Genomic DNA, 23704 nt, shown 5'->3' with positions numbered 1-23704 from the left:
AGTGCCAGGATGACCAAGGCAAGACCACCATGCCTCAAATGCCCATGGCTTCAGGCAAAACCCTGCCATGGTAGAACCAACTCCCAGCAAGCAGCCCAGCAAGCAGCTGCAGCAACATAACCCAAATATTTTTCATTTTCCATTGCCATATACTCCTTGCTGTACAACCTCAGACACCTGCAGTCAAGCTAGTGGAAAAAACACACCATAACAAACTGCAGGATGCATCACTGGGCAGCTGCAGCTCCAAGAAGGATCATTCTGGTCATCTGGGGTCTAAATTCCTCTGTAACACAAACCACAAACCCACACCCATTAATTCCCGTGAGTCTGTAGCTTAGCATTTGCTAATTCACTCCCTGCAATCTCAGTTGTTAAATTACTCTCAGTGTTAGAAATTATCTTTGTTTTCTTTAGGTCTCAGTCTATGAGATTCCTATCTATAAAATCTACTTGTTCCTTGATTTTACTCTCACACTACAAGAAAATGCAAATTTTTAATGTAGTGTGGTCTTAGGATTATAAATAGACCAATACTTGTAAAATACTCACAATATGGCATAAAATAAAATTTTGAATACATGAAATTTCTTCATTTGTTTTCTAGCAGGTCTGTAACAGTGCAACTGCTACTCTATTGCTGCTACAGATGCACTCACTACAAAGGTACACTTTTAGACACGAATCAGCATTTCTTTTCCTCTGCAGCTCAACCAAGGCAAAAAACTTGCTGACTACCCTTTCACCCCAGCAAACATGCTACACATCACAGACTCATAGAATGCTCAAGCTGGAAGGAACCCATAGGGATCATCAAGTCCAACTCTCTATGAGAGAGAAAATAAAGTGTTTCAATCCTAGCAGTATTATGCCTCTCAAGTTGCTGGCTCGGGGGAAAAGAAACCAAATCACAACATTTCAAGATGCTCAGGATGCAAGCCTTTGTCCCTGAAGGAACAAAAAGCAGAAGAACAATGCTTCTGCCCATGGCTGCTTCTCCAAGTCTTCCAAGGGTACACGGACACATTGCCAAGTAACAATGCACAGAGCTAACAAACACAGGACAAGGAAACTCAACAGCGCAAGAAGGTCCAATCATCCGCAAGCAAAACAATGGGCCACCTCCAGGCACATGATAACTGGCTTTCAGTGGTGTGAGACACTCATGGAAAGAACAACCAAAGGATCAACAGCTTTTCCAGTCAGATCACCACCTCCTTGAGGAACTGCTGTGTCCCTCTGAACTCCCCTACCAGCACACACTGTATTTTGCCAGGCTAAAGCAGAGAGCCCCACCAGCCAGATGGTCTTAATTTTAGGACAGCAAGAGGCAAGGCACTTTATTTCCTCTAATATTTTGTCCACATGTTAACTGTATTCATGCTTAAAGCTTGCGCTTAGGTTTTGTTTTTCTTGTTTGTTTGTTTGGGGGGGAAGGTCATTGGTCTTTTTTGTTTGTTTTATTTTGATATTCTCCTGCACTTCCTAGACCTTGCTCTCACCTGACTTAGCAGTCAAACTAAAAGCACTATCTCTAATGGGAGAAAACACATTTCTCTGCTGAAGCCAGTACATACTTATTATGTATTGTAAGTTCACTTTCACTGAATCAAAAAAAACTCAAACTCTGCTGATTAGAGGGATCTGCCACCTTCTCTTTAAAGTATCTGCTGAAGGAGAACTTGGGCTTTAGTGAACTTGAGTGTAACAATTTCTATGTTCCCTTCTCACTGAAAGAGTCAGATTTGAAAGTTAAAATAAAAGTCAGGGTTTACGTAGGGTTTTTATACAGACCTCACAACTATTAATCCCCAAACCAAACAACCAAGTCTAAGGAAGTACTAAAGACATCTGCAATATTAATCTATTCTATTTTTGTTTTACTTAAATTCTTCATCAAACAGCTGCGAGATATTCTACTTCTATGAAGAGTAGACAAGCTCTAGGGATTTCTTTAGCTTGCCAGCAAGATACTTCACAATTTCCCTAAACACTCTGCAAATCATCTCATAAAGACAAGTTTCATAACTATTTGCACAAGATATTTAACAAATCTTATTAGAATGTCATCATGTCAGATTTTGTTTTTACTGTATTTATCTGACAGTATGAACTTAGCTCTTGATGTCCTTACGTACTTTACTCAGGCAACCTTCCAACAATTTTTCCATTTTTTTTATGAAGTATTTCAGAATTTGGCCCCTAGGCTTTTCCTGTTGTGGATAGTTTATTTCTTAAGTTTACAGTGCAGGGCACATGTTTCTCCATCATCTCCTTATGCAGTACACAATTTCTGGCTTAAAGAAGCTTAGAGCTAAAACTTCACTGCTAGACTTTTAAGATCTTCACTAATTTTAAATGAACCCTGGAATATCCAAGGATAAAGACAACTCTGGGTTTACAAAACACTGGTTTTATTTTACAAAAGCAAATGTGCTACTTTTGATGCTGTTTATAATGAATGTAATACTTGCTAAAATTTTTCCGACAAGGAATCAGGTCCAAAACCATAAAATGTACAGATCAGGGCCACCACCTTGTAATCCCAGCATATCTAAATCCAGATACCGAACGGACTTTAATGGAGATGCAGAGGTAACAAGGAAAACTCAATCTACCAAAAAAATTCTTAAAAATCAAACCTAAACAAAACCCTTATAGGTAGAGAATCTATGATAAAGTAATAGCGCTGAGATTTTAGGTACAGTATATAACTTGTCATATACATTCAGAAAGCTCCCAGGTAATTCTTCTATTTACCCTGAGATGGTTAATGGATTTAATAGGTTCTCTGTCTGTGATAATATACTCTACTATTTGGATATTAATTACGTGAGTATTCTTCTTTAATAATATACATTTGGATCTAAGTGGATCTGAGTATCTGCACATGCAAACTTATCCTCTCCTAAAAACTCAGTTTTGAACTTGTTAAAAAAATGCACACATACCATCCTCTCTCTGGAGTTTTCTTACTCAAACAGACCTGTATGTATGCGGAAGGAAAGGAAGGAAGATGTTGCACTACAAATCCTCTTGATGTGATCTATTTCAAATTAACCATCTGCTCAAAAGTATGGAGAACCAGAAAAAGGGCAGAACTTCTTGGAGCTTTTTATTACCAGACTCTTCCAGTTTTCAATTACTTCAACGGGATCTAAAAGCAGATTAAATGCAGCACGAAAGTAGGGGAGGTCAGAGCACACTCTGACATGGAACAAAATTTCTAGTTTCAAACCTCTTGTTGCCAGTAGTTGATCACTGCTTAGCTGTTACCAGAACTAGGATCTAGATATCGAAGGAAGAGCCAAAACTCTTTAGAGGGTTTGAAGAAGCAATCTCCTACCTTATTATTAAGGCACATATTTCATAAAGCCCTGGAGTCTCAAGGCTGGGATCTTTGGTTTGGCTTGTTTTGATTTTTTGCTTTATATGTGCCATTTCTGAGCCACCTGTCTCTTTTAACTCTATCTCATAAAGCTACTAATCAGTGGATATGCAGAGAATGTCTTATACAGACACAGGGAAAGCTCAGCAAGTGTTTATGCAAGTTACCTATACTTAAATATCAACAGCAGTATCTTTAGATACATGTATATGTCAACTGAAGAAAAGAAAAGGCAACAAAGAAGGAAGCTTCAGGATATTCAGACTTTAGCTCCAAGGAAGAAGCAGGGGCATGACAGCTGCCAGTGACAGCCAAAAATATCAAAACTTTGGAATAACAGATTATTTGATGCTGCAATTATGGATGTTTGTTGCAAAACAGAATTTTCCCAAAAGAAACCTCAGATTTGAGCCATCTCCAAATTTAGAAGTATTCATAGTTACAGTCTAAATTCTAAATGAAGTGATGTAGTTGTTTCCTACCTTCCTCTGGCACAAGAAAATCAACACTACTGAAATAACAAGGTCACCAAGCTTTATGAGCTGCTGGGAGTAGACACCGGTCTTTTGACAGCCAAGTGGTCTAAGCTGGAGCTTATGAGAGTTTGTGCTTTGACTCTGTAGTGCTGTAGTTGATTCAGCAGAGACCTCATGAGAGAACTCAGGACATCTTCTGAAGCACTTAAAATCTGCAAAACACAAGGCTGTTTCCATGAAACTTACTGCTTGCTAATGCAAGAAATTCCAGAAACACAGTAGAAAAAGCAGCTTAGGACACTAACTTATCTAGTCTAAATAGGAATCTGCTTCCAATGCCATTCATTAGTAAAAAAAAAAAAAAATGATAAAGGAAGCACGCAGTCATGGATTCATGGTGCTGCAAATTAAGGGAACTCAACAGAAAGGGGGAAATGTGTGATAGAGATGGGAAAAAAAACCAGTGTAAACTGCAAGCCTTAGTCTCTTCTTCTTCCTACAGGTTAAAACAAAGAGTAACCAGAATGCTACTGAAGGAAATGAACACTCTCCAAAATGTAAAGACAAAAAAAAAAAAAAAGATTTCAAGGTCTCTAAAGATTGATTTAGACAATTACATTGAAATTGCATTCCACAGCAGACAAGTTCCACACTTTGCTCCAAAAAGGGTAAAGAAATTGCAGTCTCAGGAAGCAGAGCATGGTTTCTCTGGATGGTCTGATCTCCAGACCATATCTTGCACTTGATCTGAAAGACAAATCTCTTTAAAAGAATTCATCCAGGGGAAAACACACAAAAATAATTTGTGCATTTTACAAACACTCAACTAAAGTAAATATATACAGAACGTAATTCTAGTCACTACAGATGAACATATCTTGGAACTGACTGTGTTCTGCTCAAATTCAATTCTAAGATGCAATAATAACTTACCTAAAATAATTAAATTTGACATGAGGGTGTATAGGACTGAGGATGTGACTCACACTGTCTTACACATCACAGTAACAGATATGTATAGTTGTGTAAAAAATCAGTTAAAAAAGCATCATAAAACATGATAAAAAGAAAGCTTTTTTGTGGAAATTAAATCAGAAAAATGGAGCAATGAAGACACTATGAAGTGAATGGCCTACTAAGCACTACCTAGAACTGTCCAGCAAGTCACTTGCAGGAATCCCAAATGTTGGGCCAGCTCTTCATTACCTTTCCCAGATTTCCCAAAGACAAGGAATTGCGCTAGAGAGTAGAAAGTCACTAGTGAATAAGAAGCAGTAGAAATACACTTCAGAAATGGAAATCACGCTGCTCATGAGAGAAAACTGGTGTTTTTAAGTGTCTGAATTTCAGAATGTACAAGTGACACTACCAGAGGGTTGAGGTAGGTGATCCTCCTTTATTCAGCCACACTTCAAGACCTGTGTCCAGTGCTGGGTTCTTCACTACAAGAAAGACAAGAACATACTCCGGACAAAGGCCATGAAGATAATGACGGGACTAGAACATATCTCCCACAAAGAAAGTTTGAGAGAGCTGTGACTGTTCAGCTCTCACTTCTGGAGAAGAGAAGGCTCAAGGGGACCTTATCAATGCAAAGCACCCAAAGGCAGGGTGCAAGAAGAATAAAGCCTCTTTATGCTCACTTGGTTGCAGTTCAGAGCTCCCTCTGGCTCTGTGCAAAACACATGGGAGATTTGCCAGAGTGGAATGGGAGTTCAGTGCCTTTACACAGCCTCCCTGTGTGTTCCCCCACCCTGCTGTTATGTAAGAAACTGAGCTAAACTTTAAATATTACACAACCTCAAAATGGGAAGGGACTAGTAAAATATGTCCACAACTCCTCCATGCTGACTCACCTCTTCCTTTCCACTTAAGATTATTACCCACATTTAGGAGTACAATGCCTGCAATGGTCATTTCTTGTCTTTTAAGCATGCTCTAGACACAGTGAGATATTTCACCACTGTGAACAGAATATCACACAGGGCCTGGAGACAAGACTTTTTAGTATGACCTGTAGCAATAGGGTTGTGGTTTTAAACTAAAAGAGTATATTTAGTCTAGAGATAAGGAAGAAATGTTTTACAATGAGGATGGTGACACACTGGAACAGGTTGCCCAGAGAACTGGCAGATGCCCTATTCCGGGAAACATTCCCTGAGTTGGATGGGGTTCTGAGCAACCTGATCTAGTTGAAAATCTCTAGTTACTGCAGAGGGAGGTTGAGCTAGGTGGCCTTTAGAGGTCCCTTCCAACCAAAGTATTCCATGACTCTAAGCAAGACAACAGTGCCAGGAAGAAGACTGCAGTCTTCCCCCACAGCTCTGCTGCAGTCATTGCTGAAGTCATTGCAGCACTGCACTTCCAGTACCTGTAGCCACACCGACCTCTCATGAATTTCTTACTACGGATCTAAGCCGCTCACCCCATCAGCAACCTAGAAAAATAACCCAGAATGATTATGATCATTCCACAAAAGAAGCAGCAGTAGTGTTCCAGCTTGCTTGGGAACTACAAGTAGGTTAGATGGGAGTGGAAAAATGACGGACTTAAACAATTACATTTAGAGTAATTGCCTAAAACAACTGAGTTAAGCTTTTGCATACACATTCTACAAGCATTGTCCTATGGCTAGCATCATATTAAACAACAAAAAAGCATTCTAGGCAGGACATCAGCCCACACCATATTCTCTGACCGAGAAGGACACATGGAAATGTACCCCTGGCTTAGGCTGAGTAAAAAGATTGTCATAGATCTAGACACTTAGAATCCTCATTATGCTGTAAAAGTCAATGACAGCCTTTCTCCAGCAGAGTTAGTGTTGTAGCAAAATACACTTGTGTATCAACTCAGTGATAACTTCGTATCTTGTAATAGAATATATATGTGATCTTGAAGGATATGCTGTTATGCTGAAGGATATCACCACACTTAAAAGTAGAAAACATTGAGCATGAACAGAAATTGCCTGGTCTAGTATTACTTACCTAAAATATAATGCATTGTGCATGAGTGGAAATTGCTAATTTTAATGTTAGAAATTTAATACGTGGTTGTAAAACTTGCACAAACTGTAATTTATCAACTGCAGCAACATATCGAAAATATACTGCACATTATCACTTATTTATGTTCACTAAGAAAACTCAAATTCACAACAAGAGATTTTCCATAGTTCCTGGCTCTAGAAGTTCATCTGCAAAAATAATTTTACATAAAATGTATTGCCATACTATGCCATTTTAAATACTGGATGAAATTCTCAATTCATGCAAGAAATCTGACATCCAATTCAACTTCATCTTATGACCTCACCCAGTAGGTCTGTGTCAGCAGTCTCTTCTCTGACAAAAACTCTCATCTGAACCAGGCCAAATATTTTTGATGACATTATTTCTAAAAATTAAAACCACAAAATCCATTGTTTTAGTGGTGCCCTAATACAAGAAAAATAAATCTTTACAATAAGAGTTCTAGTTTCCAAACTGTGCATTTATTAATAATGATCAAATTATTACCATCATATTAATTTTGACTGAGATGGACAGTGAAAAATTAGGAACATGATGCTTTAAGATTAATGTTTAAATAAGATATGCCCGCTGGTACAGACCAGCTCTATAGCTATTCTAGGGCAAAAGGAGTGGAAAGAGCTACCCAAGACTCAAAATAGTTCTTGAAATTTATGGTCCGATTACTAATGTCATAAGAAAACGTAAATAAGTTCTGACTAAACCATTCTGCATAAATTCATATATGCATGAAACTTTTCAGCATTCCATATAAAGTTATCTTTGTGCACTATACAGAGGACAGTCTTAAAAGTACTACTTCCATTAACACATTATATATAAATAATGTGTTATAAATAACACATAACACATTTCTCTGGTTTGTACTGGTAAAGTGAGTACCCATGAAAACTTTGCAAAAGTGCAATGAATGCTTCACCAAGCTATACAGAGGCAGCTTCCTTTAAGTGAGATTCATTCCTAGATTTACAGCACAAAATTGATTTTGGAAGTAATTTAGTGTCAGTTCCCCTGTGAATCCTAGCTCAGCATAGATAAAGTAAATTAAAAAACCAAAATAAAACACCGCACAAACCTAAAGAACTGGACCTGACTGTGCTCTCAGAATGTCAGCTGGCATAAAAACATCTCAATTGCTCCACAGCACTCACTATAACTCAGAAGGAATAAAGTATCAGTTATCAGTCCAAAGAAAGCAATCACACATGAACATTTATCTCCACAGTCTTCTTGAAGAACAATGTCCAATTCAGGCAATCCAAAAGCATTTACTCCCATTGGAAGAAAAAGGTTGCCACTAATGTTCAACCTAATACTCTGCTTTTGTAACAATACAGCCAGCCAGTACAGTGATTTTTTAGCTGAATCTGCACTATGTACTCCCAGAGAACCCAAATGTATGTTATTCCAGTCTGTCTCTACAGGTTTCAGTTCCCATTCTAGACCAACTTAAGTATCAATCCTAAAATTGCATCACCTCACTGGTATATCACATCAAGTCATCAATATATCTCTTAATATAAAAAAAAAAAAAAAAAAGCAGAGGACAATTTTAGAAACTTTTTTTTTAACTTGATTTTTTCTAACTTTGAAAAAGGCAGTCACAGAAATGTGTTCTCATTGAAAAAGAGAGGTGGCAAAAGCTCATTACAATTTGTGCCCCTTCTGTATTAAGGTCTAGAAATATGGCTGAAACTTCTTTTATAAAAGAATTTCCAAAAATCACATGGATTTTATTGATTTATTTATGGATTTTTTAATGGATTTATTCATTATTGGTTTTCACTTACAGAAGACTTTGAAAAAAAGTTCCCATTATCTTTTTTTCAACAGTGGAGAAAATTAAATATGTATTAAATACTGTCACACATAATAATCATGCCATTTCATATTCACTGGTACCCTCATAAATGAAACATGAGCTATGCTGGAGAGAATTGTCACCTTGAGAGAAAAAAAGACCATTTGCTTACCAAATATAAATAAAAGAGAAAGTACAGAAAAGAACACTATTTCTTACCATTGTAAGAGTGAACGGATGGCTTTCCAGGGCAGACACTCTCGGACAGTGGAGAATAACATACTGAAATAAAATGGTAGAAAGGATACATTAAAAACATTCAGCGATGGGCTAGCACTTATAAAGTGATGGTCATCCCCACATATAATGTTACATTAAAGCAAAGTGGTTCTTTAGGGCCACACTAGCTCACCTGACCAGGCCTTGCTTCAAAGTCATCTTTCACCATCCTGACTTCAAGGACGTTGGAGGGGTGGCTTATCACTGAGGTGATTGTGACTGGCTTGTTGCTGCGGATGTAGCGGTACAGCCGCTCCACACAGTACAGGCACAGCGGTCCGGAAATCCAGAACCAGGTCTAAGGCAGAACAAAAATATCTTACCTCATAGACTTTTAACTTTCTGTCTTCAATTTTCACAACAACATGAGCTCTTTCAAGATCTCACTTCACATCTAACATCCATGTCTCTCTCTACATGCAGAAACCCAAGAATGTTCCAAAGCCTTAATCAGTCTAACCAGCAGCATCACCCACAAGCACCAGCAATTTCAATCATAAAACTCATCAGTAAAAGAATGCTAATGACCTCATTTGCTACCATGTTATTCTGGTTTGATGTAGTTAGATTGCAGCTGGGTTCAGCAAAGAAAGAAACAGTACCTACACAGACCAGAGTACTATACAATTGGTTAACATTTCTGGAAAAACACTCTCTGACTTCCAGTATTATTTAACTATTACCTTCTTATAGCCATCTCAGATTCAAGTACAAACCTAAGAAAACTTCATTCTTGTGCTATAGAAATTATGTTGATATTAAACTAGTGCAAAATCATAGACAGCAGAGAATGGGCACTTCTGAATCACAATCCATTTCCTTCCAAGGAAGATGTGTATGCTAGACAGAAAATGCCCTGGAAATACCCATTTCTCTGCACTGATTATATGGGGAGTCCTGGGTGAATGCTCCAGATAGAAACATTTGCAGCTGCTCAGCTAAACCCCATCCTAAGAGTCAATTACCAATAGCTTATGGCAGACTTATCTACTAATTCCACAACTGCTCAGTCATTCAAGCTGTGGCACTGAAGTGCCCCTCAACCCTCATCCATCTTCCCCCCCTTCCCAATTTCTGACATTACACATCAAAATCTCTTGCAACTAGCAGAGCATTTATTTTCAACAAAAAAAGCCTTACAAGTTTCAGTAGCTCAGTTTTGTTTATTTTTTCAACTTGATATCACAGTAATTCTAAATCCAAAAAAGTCCTAAATAGTGTTTCAAAGCTGTCAGGAGAACATTGAGTGGCCATTTCTTTCCATGACTCCTTTCCCATTAACGGCTCTAAAGCAAGCATCTTAAGCCCCTAAGAAGACTCCTTGCTGCCCTGTGGGTCATGTGGAGCCAGATACACACTGATGGTTATAATTCAGGAATATTACCACAACAAAATACCAACCCAAAGAGCTTTGTTGGAGGAATTCAATGTAGAATTAACTGCTTCTCATTCCATAGAAAAATGAGTTCCCAGTGCAGCTAGTAAGGGGGACACATGTTCAACAGAAAACAACAATGATAACAACAAAGAAAAACTCCTGTGGGGTCTGTTATGGGACCATTTTGAATGGTGGGCCTTGGACTCATGAGCTCCATATTCGCAAGCTTCCTCAGGCTACTTGCCAATACAACCCAGCTCATCTTCTCTCAAAAGAAAAGAAAAAATTCTATAAAGAAAAAGCTGCTGCCACGAAACATAAAGAAACAAAAGGAAAATGGAAAACTGAAAAAAGAAAAGGCTTTTCTGTCTCTACTCTCATCATATTTATTTGTCCATGCCACACATGAAACAAGCCTGTCTGCAAATAACAGACTATAAAAGCCAAACCACAACCAACTGCAACCCAGAAATACGTATTAGGACTTGCATCCGCATGCTAAAAAAGAGAACAAATGGAGCTTGATTATTTCAATTAACTACTGCCACACAATGCTTACAAAAGGACCTTACAAAATGTTATATAAATGTTTGCTCTGAAATGCTATGCTGTAAAATCACATTTTTAGCAGGATCAATACATCTCTTATGGTGTTGTTCAAAAAAGAACATTACAGCCAATCTCTTGACATTTTTCCACCCTCCCTGTTCCATGCACCACATTGTAATGTACTTCAGGGTTAAATACAGATTGTTTTTTCCCCACCAAATCTTTGAATGCCTCAAAAGGTTTTAATAATATTTTCCAGTATTAAAACATCTGGTCTGGAAAAGCAATAATTAGTGGTTATGGCTGACTGAAAGGCTTGGCATGGCTTTTAATACCTGAAATGTCGGATTATACAGACCTCTGGGAAGTGCGACTGGAACTTGGGTTCCTCAGAACAAACTCTCGTAAAGCTATTTTGTACAAAGGGTTCTGGTACTGGTGGGTCCTCTGGGAAAGGCTCAGTAGTATAGTCTGGAAACAGCTCTCCAAAAGCCTTTGGCACAGTCAGATTCTGTCGGAGCGTTTTGTTAGGATTAAAGCAACCAGGAGGGTGTTCCACTAAGTTGGTCTGGTACTTGAGCACTCCCCTGCAGGAAAATAAAAAAAATAAAGACTCTGAAGTAACAGAAAATAACAAACAACTTATCTTCATTCAGAGAGGACTTCAGAAAGCAGTCACAAGCCTCATCTTCTGTTAGAAATTTTATTCTGTTTGCCTTCAGGACTTTCTATGAGATTGAAACTTTGCAACAATAGAGCCTTCTGTCACTTGAGTCAAGGTTTAACTTTTTCAGCTCACTTGGCACTCCCCCACTGAGCAGCCTCAAGTTTAATACTGCTTGAAATGGAGAAAATATTGTGGGGGCCTTGAAAAAAAAATTTAAAAATCGCATTTCCAATTCAATCACACACAGGCTGTTTTCACTCATCCTCCCTTACAGTCAGCAAGCCCTGTTTTTAAGGCAGTCTTGTAGCAGAAGTAGCCTAAGTTGCCAAATCATAGACTGCAGGAATGTTCCCACTACTTGGTGTTTATCATGTTAGCATACAAATAGAAGGAAAAAAGAAAGTCCTGCATGGTAGCCAAGGAACCTTCCTGGGAAATTATTTTATGAGGTCCATCCTTATTTTAGTTTTTCTCAAGCTAAGTTAAATTTACAGTAAAATGAAGTGAGAACTTCGAAGCTGTAGTTAAAAACCTTGAAGAAAGAATTGGGAACCTCAGACACTCTGCCAGTACATGAACAAATCACTGAAAACAGGGAAGAACAGATAATACTAATAAAATTCCCCAGAAGTACTACTTGTGTCCAAATCTAGATTTGGTTACAGTAAAACCACAAGGAAGAATATATTGAAAAAAAAAAAAGCTAAATGACACCTGTAGAGGATGGTGCTGGGTGGGAAATTAGACATACCGAGACAATGCTCTCTGCTAAGCCTTGTTATGAAGGCTCAGCTCAAGCATACAATCAAACATAAGGACAGGTGCTCCCCCCTCCTCTCCTCAATATACACACAGCAGCAGCAGCAGCAACAGAGTTTAACTCAGAAGAAAGAGAACCAGGACATCTGCAATATTCCCAACCTAAATGGGCTCTGACAGGCTACTGGCAATCTTCCCTACAAAAATGCAATCCTGACAGCTAGTAACAAGCTTCCTACATGGTCTAGTGAATCATGTCAGCTTGGAAGTTAAGCCTGCTCACTCTTAAATTCCATCTGACCCTGGGAGAATCATTTGGGAAGTGTCCTTGCACCTACACCCATGCTTCTGCTTGCATTTATTGCTCAATCATGCCTATCACTTGCATCTGGTATCACTGCTGGTCACCGCATATTGGCAAAGTGACAGATACCCCCAGCATTATGCTAGTTCCCTGCTCCATAAATATTATGGTGCTTCATGGATTTAGCTAGAAGTCAAAGCCCGCGCAGTATTTTTCCAGTAAACCTTGTGTGCATGCCTGCCAGCAACTCCCACAACTTCTCTCTTGTCAGCACACCCCCAAAGAGGATTACCTTGAGAGTAGCTGCAAATACGAGTATCCCCTCCAGTGATCTCTAGTTTATTTAACCTATTATAAACATGCTAACTGAGAGACAGACAGGGATCACAAAGCTGCCTGTTAACAGCAGCTCAATAACTCCCAATTCTGAAGCTGCCAAGGAAAAGTAAGTCTTACATACCCAAGATCAGTGCCCAGAAAGGTTGAGTTCTGCACTGAACAAACATATGACAGATGAATCACATCACTTTATATATTGCTGAGAAGTGGTTGGCTGCCTGAAAGATACTGTAAGAACATACCTGCAACAGTTTGAAACAAAGCAAGAATCCAGCAATACTTTACTCCTAAGAGGTAAAACCTCAATCAACCTGCCTATGCAGTTCAGCCATGGGAAATGCCGTGCTCTGTACAGTAATGGCTATGCATTCGCAAATCTCAAAGACATCCCACACAGGAGTAATCTGGGAATCTAAGCATGGATATCTAAGCTTCCTTTATTCTCAAAAGAGATTACAGAATTGTTTAGGTTGGAAAAGACCTGTAAGATCATGAAGTCCAACCATTAACCCACTACCATGTTCACCACTAAACTACATCCCTAAGCACCACATCTACACATCTCTTCAATACTCCCAGGGATGGTGACTTCATTGCTTCCCTGGACAGCTTGTTCCAGTGCCTGGCAACCCTTTGGTGAAGAAATTTTTCCTAATGTAAAATCTAAATCACCCCTCATGCAACTTTTGGCCACATCCTATTGATCTTGTTAATATCACTAATGGAGCCAGGAATCAGTCCAGCTCACCTGAATGTAGATCTCTGAAACAGCAAATTACATGAAGCATCCTTCAGGCTCCATTGGCTGTATTTATCAGAACTCATTAGACCATAATGGGAAAGACACTGAGAAAACATGTAGAGACCTACATTTAGGCATCTTAAAGTTGAACTGACTCCCACTCTCCATGACTCATTCCTCTCCCACTTCTGACACTCAGTTCTTTCAGATTTGCACTGAATACCTTTGTAATTTAATACTAAGGAGGCTGTGTGCCAGAAATATGCCTGTTCAATACTTGCTGTACTACTGCAGCCTTGGTTTGCAAACTTGGTAAATGGAACATGGTTAGGAAAACAATGGGCAAAGGATAACACCATGAAGGAGATTAATTAAACCAGACATGAAAAATACCCCTAAGGCAATCACTAGAACAGACTGCCTAGGGAGGTTACAGGATCTCAGTCACCAGATGTTTTAAAGAATTTGACAAACATCTGTCAAGAATAATTTCGAAAAAATTCATCTCGGCCTCAGATGGGGAGAACAGGTTAGATCCATTTTCCGTAGTCATAAACAAGCTCTATGCCATTGAAAAAAAAAACCAAGCCAACAAAAAAACAACAAAACCAAAAAACCCAAACAAGCCCCCAAAACAAACAATAACTCAAAAAAAACCAACAAACTCAGAGAACTGGAATTGTGCTTAGAAGCTTCAATTGCTTTGAACTCATGATTTCTTTAACAGCACATTTTATTCAACAACTTATTCCTACAATGATCTTGCTAGGCCAATTGCCTCTCCAAGTTTACTTTAAGCAGAAGGGCGTACTGTCACACACTCAAACACCCTGTGTTTCAGTAGATATTTGATGACATGAAGAAATAAACCTCATTCATTTGATGACATTCAAAGAAATAAACCTTCCCTTCTCTACACTCTGCATCTACACCTACAAATAAAACTTCAGAGATGTTAATGGAACAGATTTTCACAGAATGATAGAATAGCTTGAGTTGGAAGGAACTTTTAAAGGTCACTTAGTCCAACCCCCAACCCACGCAGACATATGTCGTAACTTCTGGAAGATGCTTTACCTTGCAACAGAGCTCAGTTTGTTTGTGCCTGATACAGACCTCACCATCAGCTTCATGGCACATAAACACTGGTCTGATGTTTGCGAAAAGAAGAAAAACTAGGAAATTTTGTAAGCAAAGAGAACAAGGTAATTAGGGAGATGCCATTCCTTCCCTCTCCTGTGGAGTCAAAAAGGAAGGCAGAAAGGAAAATGCAAGGGATGAACAACTTTCCTTCATAATCTTGTCTCAGCAAACAGGTAAGAGAGGGCAGAAAAAGAAACTATGTTTTCTTGATTTCTCACTAGACACTGAATGGAAAAGGAGTAATCTTGAAAGTGAAAAACTTTGTTCAAGTTGGCTATAGCACACACAAATCTTCAAGCTACAGCCTGGTCTTCATTTAAACACACACCAGAGGACAACATCTTGTCCCAGAGTTGGCCCACTGTGCTCAAGCAAGCTTAGGAAAGGCACTAATCAAGGAAACTGCTCTTTCTGGTTGTGCTTCAGGGAAAGGAAGGGTATTTTCCATTTACTTACCCAGAAACATGCAGCATCAGCAGCATATAGAAGACAAAGAAAAGGTTGTGTGTATACCAGAAGATGTCATAGTTTGAAACCCTGAAAAGAATAAACCATGGTTCAATGCTGTTTCAACTCAGATGGAATCACTGCTAATTAAAAGCAGACCTGTGCACACAGGACATCCTTATACACTGCACAGTTATGCAAAATAGTCAAAGCCCAGAATGCTTTCCCACAGGCACACTGTACTTGCACACAATTAAGTGTTGAGAAGAACAAGTGACTGGCACAGAAATAACAAGCTGAGAAGGAGAAGTAAGGGTGTAGAAGTACAGAGCCAGATGGAGAACTCTTCTGAAACTGGGAGACTTGACTGCTTTCACAGGTCCTAGTTAGTCCCCACGAGATCCTTACAGCTGCAGTCTCAAAACTCAACCTCCTTACAGCGAGTGTCACCTTACATTCTCCCGGCCCTAATACAGTTTAACGTGTCACTGAGGCTGCAGCACACCAACAGGTAGCATGGACAGCAGCAGAAGGGCCAGTGGGAAGGGTAAAAACTTTGTGAGGGTATGGAGTGGTAGGAAGAAGGTACAGGAAGAATAGGACCTAGAGCAAGGAAACAACAAGAGCACAGTAGAAGAATTTTCAGGGCAGGAAGCCACATACATTACTGCTCCAGGACTGATGGTCTTGGGAGGAACAAGAAGAACACTGTGAGATCAGGAGAGGTGAAGACGACTTCCTTTTACCAGTAATTTGTTAGACAATATAAAAAGAGCCCAGACCAAAGCAAATACTCATCCAGAACTGTTTTCTGCTAAGCTTGTTTGGGCGGTTTTTTGAGTAAAATAGTTACCAATAAACAACAATCAAATGGCTAAGAAAATACACTACTTCACAGCACACAAACACACCTCTCATACTACACAGCGTGGTAGGAGAGTTCCTTCTAAAACCAAAGAACCTATCCCCATTCATAAACTGAAACATTTATTAAATAAAAAATATTTTTAGCTCTGAGAACATGGTTTAAGAAGCTATTCCTCTGACACAGCTAACTTCTTTTTTTTCCAGAGCTTTTTCCCTCCTATGGTCTTCTACTCAACCAGCTAACTGCTCTTCCTTCAATACAACTGAAACATATACTGCATTTGGTTCTGTTGTTACAGGACTTATTTGTTTTCTTTCTCAAGAGAGGAAAAATAACCTTGACAGTCCAAGAGCTACCAAAACAAAATCCAAGCCAGCAAAATAACAAGGAAGGAAGCAAAGGAGGAAAAAAAAGGAGGCAAAGGAAGGAATACAGCAACAGGAAGGGGCTCTGAAATCCCCCCTCCACCCTGCCATTCTTCCCCTACTCAGCTCAATGTTAACACTTTTTTCCTCCTTGAAGCTGCTCAAGCCTTTTCTAACTCCCCACACCCTGGGAGGCATTTTCATGCAGTCACTCATCAATATCTGTGAGGAGTTGTGGGAGTAATCATCAGTAAGAGGAAAAAAAAGAAGAATGGTGTGCAGAGCGGAAGCACAATTGGAAAGCACAAAGAGGGTAAAACAGACTTTCTATCTAAAACAGGTCATAGAATCCTAGAAAAGGACCTTAAAGATGGTCTAGGTTAAACCCCCATACCATAAGAAGGGACAAGGACAGGTCTTGGAGCTCTGGTTTAATTTGGTTCCATGCTATAATACCAAAAGCTGCACACTGAATGTTTTATTGGCTCTTTAGCATCTTTTTCAGAATGTATCAATTTTTCAAAATTTCAGTGATGAAAAGTCAATCCCTGGACTGCTTCTGACATGTTGCTTTCAACAGCTAATTATTGCCATTGATTAAAATTACTGTACACTTCTTTCCTGAATATGTCTAAATGTCAGCTTCCAGCTTGCTGAGCATTTTATTTTTCTTTCAGCACTCCTACAGATATCTCTACTATAAAATCCTGCTTCCTCACATGTATCAAGTTGCCCTAAATGTGAGCAGGCCCTCTGAACTTCACCTCCTTAAATTATACAAGTATGTAAATTCTTGAACCTCTTACCATGAAGCGTATTTTCCAACACTGTAATAATGATGTATTTCTTACTTGTATCCTTAAACTACAGATACATACATTAGTATTCTAATATAGTCAATAATCTTCCTATTGATACACATGAATTTTCACAGCTCTTCAGAATATTTACTTTTTTTTACCTTCCTAGGGCTTAAAATAGACATTATTCACAGAATGGATGCATGTCTTAGGAATGCAAAGTCCTGAAAATTTGAGGTAAATTGAATATTTAATTTTGGTTAACCTACTTTAGAATTTTGCAGATGAAGAGCAGAAAGAGTTAGTTTACTGAGAAATGTACTAGGAATTTATCATGCTTTAAAGGGACACACTAAAAGCAGCACGGTTCTAGAAAAATATTTTTAATCCTGTTAGAGACAGTTTTGAAAAGGAAGATATATGCAGTAGTTTTGAAGATGAAATTGAAGACTAGAATATTTGGTTACAAAAACAGATGGCACTGCAGCACCTTATTTTTTAATGTTATTTTAAATACCTAACTTCCAAATAGTAAATATCATGAATTTTAAAGTTGTCAGGAATGTCAACATTTATTGAGAGGATTTATTATGTTTTCTAATAACTTCATAACCCTACTGAAAACAACTACTGAACAAAAAATGTTGGTCTAATTCTCAGGTAAAACGTTGCAAAAAATTTAGACAATTTTTCAACTAATAATCATTTTATCCTCTTAAAATATTAGCAGCTAATTCAGTCCTTCTAATACTTATTTTCACAGTTTACTGAAAAGGCAGGAAAAAAGAGGCATAGTCATACACAGAAAAATTTCAGGAAGAACATACAAAGGAAGAAATCACTAAGCAGGCCAGTGTGCAAGAGCAGATTAGGGCTGAAATCCAAGACTATAACAGCCTCTGAAATACTTTTTAAAAAGCTCAGTTTCTGAGAGACAGTGAACATTTACAATTAGCTTTCCTAAAACTGTACTGTATGCTCAGCCATCATAAGGCACATGAGAATCCACAGGGAAAGAGATTGAAAAGGGACATAGAAATGCATGCAGCAACTTGTTTCCTTAGGAGAAAACACCATAATAAAGACAAGCTTGAGCTCTGTGCCTGAGGGAGAAGCCAGGATAAAATTCCCAAGTAAGAATTATTGCTAGGGCAACAGGAGATACAGATTATCTCTTTTGGGGCTTTGATTCTGCTAGCTAGATGGCAGAAAGCTGGGAAAATATTTGCACTTACAGTAACTGTGGAAGGAACTAAAAAGCATGCAACTTCAGAGGATGCTGCATGACCGCCAAAATTATTTCCAAGAATATTTACAACTAGATATATTTTTCTAAGTTTCCCAATCACTAATACACGACGTTTTTCTAATTTAATTTGGCCTTGAAGAAGACAGCCAGGACTTTGTTCTGGCTCAATGTTGCAGAATAAAGTAATAATTTTATTTTTCCATCTTCCCAAAACTGTCTTTCTTTTGCAAGAGAGCCATCTGTGTGGACCATGTAATGTGCAGCAGTCTAATCCTGCACTTCAGTAGGCTACAGTGCCTCACAAAAGTCTCAGGTCTGGAAGAAGCCTTGTCTACTGAAAATGCACAAGTATTTGCTGAACTACTTTCTCAAATCACAGGATAACGCTGCCAGGTAACACAGCTACTCAGGAAAGACAGATTAGTTCAACAAAGTTCATAACCACATATCTAACTCACATCAGTGGAGCACCATTAACGTTTGAAGATACATAATTAATACATCCTTCCATGTTTGCTGAACTGAGGTGATGCACTTACATAGGGAATTCAACCTCTGCAAAAATGAAGGGGTTATTTTTACATGTTCAATTGCAGAATCCAAGTCTCAAATTGACTACAACATTGGGCTAGGCCCCCCAGGTATCAGTCACTCACAGGTACTATCCTATGTGCTCATTAACATTGGTACAGAATGCCAACCCACCAGAGGACCAGACCACTAGAAAACCCAGCAGCTGCTCCAAGCCAATACTGCATTGCTGCTTGGTATATTATAATTCACATTAAAAAGAATATACCTGACAACCAGAAGCAGAGCTCTTAAAAGCAATGCTCAACTTCAGTAGCATAGTTTTGTGTTAGTTTATTTCATTGCTGATAGTTAGGGATTTTATTTTGGTTTGGCTTTTTTGGTTTTTTTTTTGTTACAATTTGTTGTTACAATTAATTGGTGAAAATAATGAAGATGACAATAACATCTTATTTTTCTTCCACTGGACTTAATTTATGCACTGCACAGAACTTCCCATTTGCTGAGTTCACTGCCTCCCCTACAACCAGGAATAAAAGAACTATTTAAATTTCTAAAGGTCCACATTTTTAACTCTGCACACTCATTAAATAGTACTTTTTCAGAAGGCAATTCAATCAGGTCTTGTAATTGTTTTCCCACAAAATTCATTGTGCTAATTTTACTGCAAGCTAGGGAAACAAAACGGGCAAGAAAACTGGTATTCTTAACACTCTAGTCAGTAGGAGAATATGATTACATAAATGGCATCTTTTAGCATAACGATCATATTACATCTTACCTGATGGCATATGTGGAAGCTGTACACATTAGGAATAATACTAACACCATAATGACTCCAGTCAGACCTGGAACTAAAAGGGACATAACTTATATTTGAACTGTGAAGAGGTATACTTGTCTACTATGACCTTCTAAGAAAGTGGAATTAGACATACAAATCATGATTCATTTAAACTCTTGAATAAACTTATCTCTTGAGCACAACTTGTGTCAAACCAGACAGGAAAGAAGAGTTCTTGTCTAATTTCCCACCTTCCCAAAGAAAAGTACCCCTTTTCCTTGCCTTTCACCATGCATCACAATTTCCTATTTGTCTTTGCTCCTGTCATCTTTTGCTTGTGACATCTGTGTCTAAGCAGGTAACTAAGAACAAACACTGTTTACGTGCAAGACTGACTGTACAAGCTTCTGTCTCTTTTTTATTCCAAACACCACACTCTGTTGATCATGACAATTAAAAACCTGTTCAGGGACAGAATTTCAAGCAAATCAATTTCTATGCAAGCTGTCACTACAATTTTTTGCCAGGCCATTTCATTCTGGAATGGGGAAGAGCCTGAAATTACTCTCCATGGCATTGTATCACGCTTGTAATTGTTGCCCATAGAGCAAGGCCTGTGAGAGTGATCTGCAGCCAGCACTTGGGAAAGAAAAGTTAAAAATATTAATGATTTGACTCATCTGCTCAAGTGAAGACTTCTATCAGAACTAGTTTATCCTCAGGTCTTTTTTAAGTCAAAGGAGAGAATCTCAAATCTTACCTTTTTATAAACTTCTCAATACTCATTCATTGAAAAGTCTGATACCCAAAATCTGACACACCACAACTCACTCCTCAGTTTTTACAGACCTACATTCAATGGAAGCTTTGTCATGGACTGCATAAAAAAACTTGATTTCCCTCCTTTATGGAAAGACTGCAGTTAAAAGCAGCTGCAATAAAAAATATGCATTCTGTCCACTGCCTCCTTCTTAATTTCTTTTTTCTCAGTCTGATTTGACGTGTAGCATGCAATAAATCTCAACTCTGAACTAATACCTCCAATGCAATTGCAGTACAGCACCTGATTTAGCTTCCTACACTGTCACACAAGCCAGAGGTCACCTTTTATGTCCAGTTTTTCAATTATCTTCTCCATCAGACTGAAATCACTCAGTCTTGCCCCAGTTTATCAGTTCATTTTTAGTGTTTCGTTTCTGCCCTGTCCCTGACTCTCCTTTCCTCTACTAAGTATAATCTTTAATACTTGTTCCTCCCACAGTCTGCCTCACACCCTTATACAAGGAGGTTCTTTCCTGGGCTAACCTGAAAAGCCATCATCACTCTATAAATCCTTCTGATTCCTTATTCCTTCTGTTTGAAGTTCTGAACTGTCTGGGAAGAAACCAAGGGTTTTTTGCTTACTTGCACAGCTCCCAGTGCAGCAAATTCTTGAGCACTCCTCCAGCACAAATAGTACATGTTAATTACCAGTCATTAGGACAGGGTGTGAACAGAGTAATTTTAAATTTAGGACAACTCTGATCTCAGTTTCTGTCAGTTCACATTCTCCCTTCCTTTTCTCTCAACTGATCTAAACCTTTCCTAGGGTTTTTGGGAAACACTGGCACACCAGCCACTAATTCCAGCACACCTATTGGGATTGAAAAACCTAGAACAACTGCTGTCTGTTCATAGATTTGATTTGACTGTGCCCTAAATGCTACCAAGTCAGGATTTTGTGTTTGATCCAAATAAGGGAGAAAGTGCAACGGCATCAGGAAGGAACTTTATCTGCTTATGAAGTGCTACAGCTCAGCCTGCCCCTCCACACCCAAACATTGCTCACTTCTAAATTCCTGCACCAAAAATGTCTTCATCTATTTATTCTGTATGAGTGCTGAAGCCTGATTCCTATGTAACAGTTTAGATTGCTCAGAAACTCAACCAGGCCTTAAATAAACCAGCTGAAGCATAAAAGACTGGTTTTCTATTATGTTTCTTTATCTAGAAATTGGATCATTCAGGAATTTGGTTTCAATATTAGGGAGAATCTCTGTTTGAAACTAATGGATTTCTGCTGACTCATCTATACAACAACAGATTTGAAAATGCTGCTCATCCTACTACTGGGCTTATGTAACTCCTGCCTCCTGACTAGTGGAGAAGCAAATCCAGGTTATACTAACACAAATCACACAAACCCATACAGCTGAGATACAACAAATGGAGCATGCCAACACAGGACCAAAAGAAGTTTTGTCTGCAGAGCAACAAAGTTTTCTCACTCAGTTTTGCAGGACTTACTAGTTGCAAAAAGTAGTTTCCTCGGGTCCTGAAAAACAGACAAGTAAAACCAAATAATATCAACATATGGTATTTTATATCTATAATACGAATAATTTTACAATAATAAGTAGCCCATGAAGCTCACACATTTTAAGACATATGCAGTCCCTAAATCTGGAAGCAGGAATGGATTTGGTAACAGTCTAAATTGACTGCAATTCAACAAAAACTAAACCTTTAGTCTTCACATTCCCCCAGCAAAGATAATTCAGATCTATAATCTGGATTCAGATAATTTTACAGATAATTGTTTTTACAACTTTGGGAGAACAGAGTGAAGCAGAAGAGGCAAATGTTTTGAATTTAAATGTAAGACAAGAAGCAAACATTTTATTGCCAGCTACATCACCAAGACATTTGCAGTGGACCCTAGTGAAGCAAGACTGAACACAAAGGATCTGACAGATGTTCCTGTGTCCTTCACCACATGTGAAAGGAAGAGGGAATATTTCAACATCAGGGAAACTGCCTCACTTCCCCTGATAAAAGCAGTGAAGACAAAACCTCTACTTCAAGAGGTTTTGTCTTCACTGCTTGGAAGACTTTTATTTAAACTTGCAGATAGATGTAGTGAGGGGAGATGAGAAGTTTTCATACAGGACAGGAAAAATGAAGTGACCCTTTTTCTGACCTGGTCTGCATCCTGATGTGTATACCAAGGCAGAGAGGACAAGAGCAGCATCTAGACTGTCCACCACAGTTTAAAAAGGGATATAAGTAGGGTTCAAATACAAAGATGCAAGAGATACTAAAGTACCTAGAATTCAGGAGTTTTGATCCTAGAGTTCCTAAAAAACTTGCTATCATCTCCATTTTTCTGTTGCAAAATTCCTAGGGCTGCTTAGTAGAGGCTTAGAACTCTGTCATCTTCTTGCCTGAGGTAAGCTCCTGCTGATGTTTCTGATGAAGGGAAGGCTATCAGACCACTCCTAACACAAGGAGACACACAGTCAACCCAGAAGCTCAGCACAATAGTTGGTGTTGGCATGTCTGTCTGCCATTGAATAGCCGGGTGATTAGATCATTCACCCAGGGAATGGAAGACCTTGGTTGCTGGTCCTTAGGAGCCTGAACTGAGTCAAGCTCTGTTTTTCCAGGAAATGATGCAGCTGGGATAGGGTCATTCTAAGTATTTCCTAATGAAACTGGATAAAAAGAAATGCAGACCAGGGACTAGAATGAACACAAACAAGAGAGAACTTGACTGCAGCCCAAGAAGAAAGGGTGCTGGACTCTGGTCTTGCTTCTAAAATCAGCAAATATCTCTCCATTGCCAAATACACAAGTATATACAATATACCTGACCAAGGGACTACGAATCTGATATTCCTGCAAGACATCTGCACCTCAGTCAGACAAGGCACACAAATCAAGTATTTTGCAAGCAGAAATCAGTTCATGTAGATAACTAACTCCATGCTTAGCATATATACTCATACATGCATTCACTGCAGCTGAAAAATGCAAAATCA

General features: G+C 38.7%; 1 protein-coding gene across 2 annotated transcripts in view; it reads right to left on the bottom strand.

The window, feature by feature from the left end:
• NOX4 (NADPH oxidase 4) overlaps positions 1-23704 on the bottom strand; it is a 110484-nt gene that overhangs the window by 74448 nt on the left and 12332 nt on the right. For both annotated transcript variants that reach the window (XM_064719192.1, XM_064719186.1), the window contains exons 6-11: positions 22191-22218; positions 19902-19974; positions 15317-15397; positions 11265-11493; positions 9113-9277; positions 8920-8982 (exon numbers count right to left, since the gene is read on the bottom strand). In XM_064719192.1, coding sequence (XP_064575262.1) covers positions 8920-8982; positions 9113-9277; positions 11265-11493; positions 15317-15397; positions 19902-19974; positions 22191-22218 — 639 coding nt within the window. The remainder of the gene's footprint in view (positions 1-8919; positions 8983-9112; positions 9278-11264; positions 11494-15316; positions 15398-19901; positions 19975-22190; positions 22219-23704) is intronic.

This window comes from Zonotrichia leucophrys, chromosome 1, assembly GCF_028769735.1.
Source record: "Zonotrichia leucophrys gambelii isolate GWCS_2022_RI chromosome 1, RI_Zleu_2.0, whole genome shotgun sequence".
Lineage (NCBI taxonomy): Eukaryota > Metazoa > Chordata > Aves > Passeriformes > Passerellidae > Zonotrichia > Zonotrichia leucophrys.
This window is presented reverse-complemented; position numbering and strand designations above follow the sequence as displayed.